General features: G+C 41.7%; 1 protein-coding gene across 1 annotated transcript in view; it reads right to left on the reverse strand.

Annotated features, from left to right (window-relative positions):
- Positions 1–5,726, reverse strand: part of LOC118478247 (very low-density lipoprotein receptor-like) — an 18,757-nt gene extending 13,031 nt beyond the window's left edge. Inside the window, exon 1 of the mRNA XM_035971462.1 lies at positions 3,423–5,726. Coding sequence (XP_035827355.1) covers positions 3,423–3,495 — 73 coding nt within the window. The 5' untranslated portion in view covers positions 3,496–5,726. The remainder of the gene's footprint in view (positions 1–3,422) is intronic.
- Positions 5,727–6,291: the final 565 nt, after the last annotated feature.

Genomic DNA, 6,291 nt, shown 5'->3' on the forward strand with positions numbered 1-6,291 from the left:
CTCTCTCTCTCTCTCTCTCTCTCTCTCTTTCTTTCTCTCTCTGTATCTCTCTCTCTGTCTCTGCATGTCTCTCTCTGTATATCTCGGTATCTCTCTCTCTGTCTCTGTATGTCCCTCTCTCTCTCTGTATCTCTCTGTATCTCTCTGTATCTCTCTCTGTATCTCTCTCTGTCTCTGTATGTCCCTCTCTCTCTGTCATTCACTCTCTCTCACTCTCTCCCACTCTCTCTATCTACCTCTATCTCAGCACGTGTAGGCACGCGTGTGAGTGTATGTATATTGTGCGTGTGTGTGCGCGCGCGCGCGCGCGTGTGTGTGTGTGTGTGTGTGTGTGTGTGTGTGTGTGTGTGTGTGTGTGTGTGTGTGTGTGTGTCCGCTCGTGCTGAAGCCTTGGAAAAACTAAACAGAAGACGCACACCTTTGAACAAAGATTCACCCCGAAAGCCATAAAATATCGGCGTTCTACTTAATTGAAACATTTATTACTTTCACGTCTTTCATCTTTCACTATATTATTATCTTTTAGTCGGAACATTGTACGAACAATATCTTCTGATTTAGCTAACGGTTAGGAGGAGGCTTTTCTAACCAAGTAATGGCATAGCAGGGGCGGTTGATGAAAACCAAATACATACAGTACAAATAACAAGCAGATGAAAATTGCTACCTTGGAATTACAAAGTTCTATCTGGCATGTTTGGCTGTTTTGAGGTTTAAAAAATATATATATGTTCTCTCTTTTCAATCAAAATGATAAGTTTATTCGGAGTCGCTATCAAGTTATTCAAATAATTGCACTCGAAAAAGCTTGGCATGTTGTGAAACTCAAATTTTCCTGCGTCAAATTTCTCAAAACTAGGTACTAAGCAGATGGAACTTTGTAATTCTGGTGTAGCCAAATGTCACAACGACACAGACAGGTGTGGCCATTCTCCTTCATGTTTCCCTATTCCAATATCAGACACATTTTTTATATATTTTTGAATCCGTCAAAGGGATTGTTAAATTATATTGTAAGACAAAGTAAAACTATAGATGTCAAAAGGCTCCCATGCTTTAATATAAGCGCACTACAGGAAAAACAATGACAGAGGAAGTGCCCACGTCATACTGTTTGCACCTCAAATAAATAATAATAAAATATGTGAATATGACGTTGACACTGTCCTGTTGGGACAACTCGACTTGAAAGTTTCTGACCTGGGCAGAGGTAAATTGCGCATGTTTTAAATCCTATTGTCAAAAAGTTCAACGGAGTTTTCCAAAACCTGTTGGAAAATTGCGCATGGATTTCGGTATGGCGTATTTCTTAGGTATTTGACAAAGTATCGACTTAAAATTCTATAAGTATTTACTTTAGTTTAGTAGACGTCTTCTGTTAGCCATTTATCAAGACTGTTATTTCATTGATATTTTTCAGGATAAAACGGTGTTGATATCTGTTGACCCCTGCTCTGCACGGGGAGATGGAAGACGGATTTCGAGCAGGTCTTCAGGAGAGCACATTTCTTTAAAATCGCTGATTAAAATACTTGATAAACGTGGAGATGAAAACCACATTTACATTCTCACAGGAAGCATTCTTTCGGCCATTTTGTCGAGGAACTCTGCTTGCGTTAGCTGTTGACTCTGATACTGTAATGAGCTATACATTATTGTAACACCCCACCCCCACCCCACCCCCGGACACCGCGGTCTACTACTCGAACTGTTTTCAGTGAACACACAATCATAGGCGGGGTTGCACTTCTGATTCAACCACAGCTACCTCAGAATCGTATCGATACCACACTCAAAAAACCTGCGCAATTTACCACCCATAGGAAGACGGCTCATCGAGTAATCCGTTGTATAACATGTGAAACCTACGCAATTTTCCGTCCCCCACTGACCTATATTAACAGTCACGGTCTCTGAAACTTGTAAAAGTGTAGAAACTCGGCCCACATAGGAAATACTTTTCTTTTAATACGTCTTTTCTTCTTTACATACCATGAAACGGATGACTGGTTCTCTTGTGTATGGAATATTTGCCTCGGGCTCTTTTTCAGCTAACAGCCCCCACCCTAATCTTGCAAGACAGTTTACTGATGTGGGGTAAAATATATAAAAAAAAGAAAGAAAGAAAGAAAAACGTCCGACAATATAATTTGTTTAAGCCCCGATGATCCGAAATTTGACTTCAAATCTTTTAAGCTTCCTAATCAACAACAAAACTTATCATGGACCTCCCCCCTTGTGACAAGTTACAGTCAGAATACTGAGTATGTATCTAGCTTAAGATTATTATTGTTTATTTCACTGTTCATTTATTTTATGCATGTGACTGTAAGCCTGCGTGTGTGTTTATTGTGTGTGCATGTGTGTGTATGTGTGTGTGTATGTGCGTGCGTGTGTGCGTGTGTGTGTATGTGAGTATGTGGTGAAACACCAAACAAGGTGCCAGGATCTGGTCAATAAAGATGTATCTTATCTAACTGTATCGGTAGACTCGTGACTCTCTGTGGGGGCTGATTCGCGTTTCTAATTCAGGTCTGGAGAGGCACAGTCATGCTCTTCGAATGTTCATTGTGAGCTAGCTATTTCTTTAACATGTGCATCCCAGAACATTTTGAGGCGGTATCACTTCTAACTTACTCAAAGGAGAGTACCACCCGTGGTTACTCCATCAGATCATAGAGTAAATGAAAGTTCAAGATAGAGAGGCTAAAGTAAAAGTACATTGTAATTGAAAAGGTAGCAAAAGCAAGAAATGTCAGAAAAAGTAACTCACATGCCTAACTCACTTTAAAACCTTTCTTCTTCTTCTTCTTTTTCTTCTTCTTCTTTTTCTTCTTCTTCTTCTTCTTCTTCTTCTTCTTCTTCTTCTTCTTCTTCTTCTTCGGGTCTCTGAAATTGTTCACCTTTATCCGAGAAGGCTAGGTGTTAGACCCTTCTTGGCATAAGAACAGGGGTGTTGCTGAAAGACAGCAGTAAGAAAGAGCCAAGGAGATGCAGTAGAAAGGCTGCATAAGAGTCAGGAGCCCAGAGAAAGGGACAAAGGGGGAAGGGAGAGAGGGTGGGGAGCAGTAAGTGGAGACGAAAGCAGACGGTAGAACATGGTTAGAGAGCAGGAAAGGAGGTGTTAGGAGAAAATTATAGATAAGAAAATTTTAGAGAAGAAAATTGTCCGAGACCTATCGAATGAGAGGCGAACACCATATCTCCACTCTAGACTACGAGAGCGCCCTCATAGTTTTTAATTTATAACCTGCTCTACAGCTTTACACCGAGGCAACACACACACATACACACATGCACACACAAACACACAAACACACACACAAGATAGATAGATAGATAGATAGATAGATAGATAGATAGATAGATAGATAGATAGAGAACAACAATCGAACAGTTGTTTCAGTCAGTCAAATACTCACTCTGTGCACGCGCATAGACAATCGCGAAGGTCAGCACGACCAGGAGCCAATACGTGCTGTATTGCCCCGCCATTTTGCGGAAAGTCCTGGCACTGCCCAGTGGTCCTGGTCAGGCACTGCCCCAGGGGTCACTGGTCACTCTGCTGTCCACACAGAGAGGCCGGTGTCTTCGTTTCCCCCTGCCTCCGTGAATGTCCTGAGTCAAGATCCCCGTTTGGTTTTAAAACTGCAGCCACGAGTGGAGATCGATGGGGAACGATTCCCTTTTGTAATCACTGTTAAACCCGGACGATGTAAATTCTTGTTCCATGCATAGCTGACAGCAACTCAGCAGGGCGTCTTCGTTTTGTTTTTTTTGTTTTTTGGGGTTGTTGTTTTTTGGGGGTTTTTTACCCAATAAAAGTACAACTCATACACACACACGTCCTTTTGCTTTAGGAAGGTTGTTTTCGCTTTCTATGTTTCTTTGTTTGTTTTTGTTTGTTTTAAGTCCATAGCGAAGTAAAGCTCATCAAAAAATGCTGCCAGTATCGTATAAATCGAAACGTTATTTCGAAGTAATAAGAATGGTGATAATAAATCAAAACAGAACAAACGACACTGATAGGTCAAACGCACAAAGTCACAAAACCTGGAGGGAGAATAAATACCTCCAGTACCCTCAGGTGCGTACAATAACCCGGATATGATAATAACGTTTTTTAAATGTTACGATTTGTCTTTAAAAATCTTCAACTTCTATAGATTTTGTCGCGATATCTAATAAACCGTTTATTTCCCTTTCACGCAAACAGTTTAATTAATGAAAATCGACTAGAGCCGTGTTCGTACGGTAGAAGACCTTACAAACTTGTTATTATTATTATTATTTATTATTGTGTTTATTATTAAGTTTATTATGATTATTATTACTATTAAATCATTGGAACATTACTTTTCTTCAAAGTCAATCAATTCTTCCTTAAATATCCTTTGTCGTTTTTTTACTTCGAAATCCAAGCTATCGCATAAATAAATTGAAGAAACTACTTACTAACTGAAACACATCTGACGTTCCTAAGTGTTAAGAGAAAAGGGAAGACGTCACTACACACTGAGGAAAAAACTACCTGTTTAAGAGGATAACCTGTTGTCGAACCGACGGGGAATACCTCACTTTCAAACAACAAACAAGTGTCGCACGTTTGCTTTAGTCCCTCCTCACCCCTTCCGGGCGTGCACGAAAAGGTCGTCAAGTTTTCCTCTTTCCATGTAAGCTACAGGCAGCAGCAGCAGCCAGCAACTTTCGCTGTGTGTCGTGGCCGACTCGCGTGTAATTTCCTCATTAACTGTCGCAACCTGGCTGGAGCCTCGCTTCTACTGTGAGGGGTGGGGGGAGAGGGGCGACACAGGAGAAAGAGTCGTCGCCCCTGACACAGATACTGACAGAGTTGTCTGTCCTCGCGGCCAAATGGCGTGCGTCCGCGGCTCCGCCGAGGTCGTCAATTGCCACTGAGCAAGTGGCCCCCCCACTGAGTTGCTTACAATCAAGATCGCCGACAACAACAGGACAATCTGTGTGCGGGAGACAAAAGAAAATAACAATGATTAAGGCAAAAAGTAGTCAACTGAAAGAGAGAATGATACGTAAACGTTAATCAATGACTTTTGACAATACGAAGAGCACAAAGTGTAGAAATTTTCTATTGATGCAAAGGAAGTTTTATAGGTTAACCCAACCTCTTGTTTTCTTTACTTTTGTTATTTGAATTGTATTCACAAACTAGTTTTATTGAAATTTCATAGTGCCCTGTAAATACATAGAAACTGAACAAAACGTTTTGGTGTACAAGTTCAACCTCACACAGCGTAGGGCTCAGCACTCAACCCAACCTCATTACCGAAAGATAGACACGACTACCGAGCATCCGCATAGAAAACCAAAAAAACCCAGACAACTAAGAAAAAAGACCAATTGGTGCAGAAAAGCTTCCCCCACCCCAAAACAGACAAAAGCAATGCACTACCTAAATGACAACGAAGAAATCCTGGAAGCGCCGCCACCACCCCTCCCACCCAACTCAAAAAGAGTAAAAACAAAAATAAATATGATATAATGCGCCGTCACACATGCACCAACACATGAAATGCAACGGAAAACAAAACCATAGAAGGCATGAGTAAATCTTGAACTAATCAGACGGAACATCTCTAACAGCTCTTAACAAAGACAAATTCACATGTACTTGTCCAGCTGAAAAATGGCCGAACATAATGGGTGAACAAGTCTCCGCGGCGCTGGCAATTTCGGTAAACTCTATACCCTCTCCCTCTTCTCCTTCGATTTCGTCCTTCACGTTAGTTTGTTTTGTTGTAATCGTGCGTGATGACAACATGGTTGCTAACATGACACATCACAAAAGCATGTGCTGAAATACTTTTCGTGAACCATAGACTCGTATCACAATATCCAAGACTGCGTACTCTGGCGTAATTCCGATTCACCTTGCAGCTTACCATTTGGCTGCATTTGGAACCAAATGAAAGACAAGGAGGAAAAGATTGAGCCCACAGTCGACTATAACAAGACTGGTGTTTGGCCACCCGTTTGCACGCCTATGGGGTGCACCAGCACGCCTATGGGGTGCACCAGCACGCCTATGGGGTGCACCAGCACGCCTATGGGGTGCACCAACGCAGCAAAGTTTGTATAGAGAGCAAAAAGTGACAGACACGACAGTACCCGGTCTAGGATACTACAATAAAATATTTTCATTTTCACAAAAATTGCAACTCCGGCTGGGGTTCAGTAGCCATGCTTTTTTTGGAGGGGGGGAGGGGGAGAGGTTGTTTTATTTGGTCGCTTTTAAGCACAAGGAGGCTTTCACGA

The sequence above is a fragment of the Aplysia californica genome, unplaced genomic scaffold (genome assembly GCF_000002075.1).
Source record: "Aplysia californica isolate F4 #8 unplaced genomic scaffold, AplCal3.0 scaffold00440, whole genome shotgun sequence".
NCBI classification, from domain to species: domain Eukaryota; kingdom Metazoa; phylum Mollusca; class Gastropoda; order Aplysiida; family Aplysiidae; genus Aplysia; species Aplysia californica.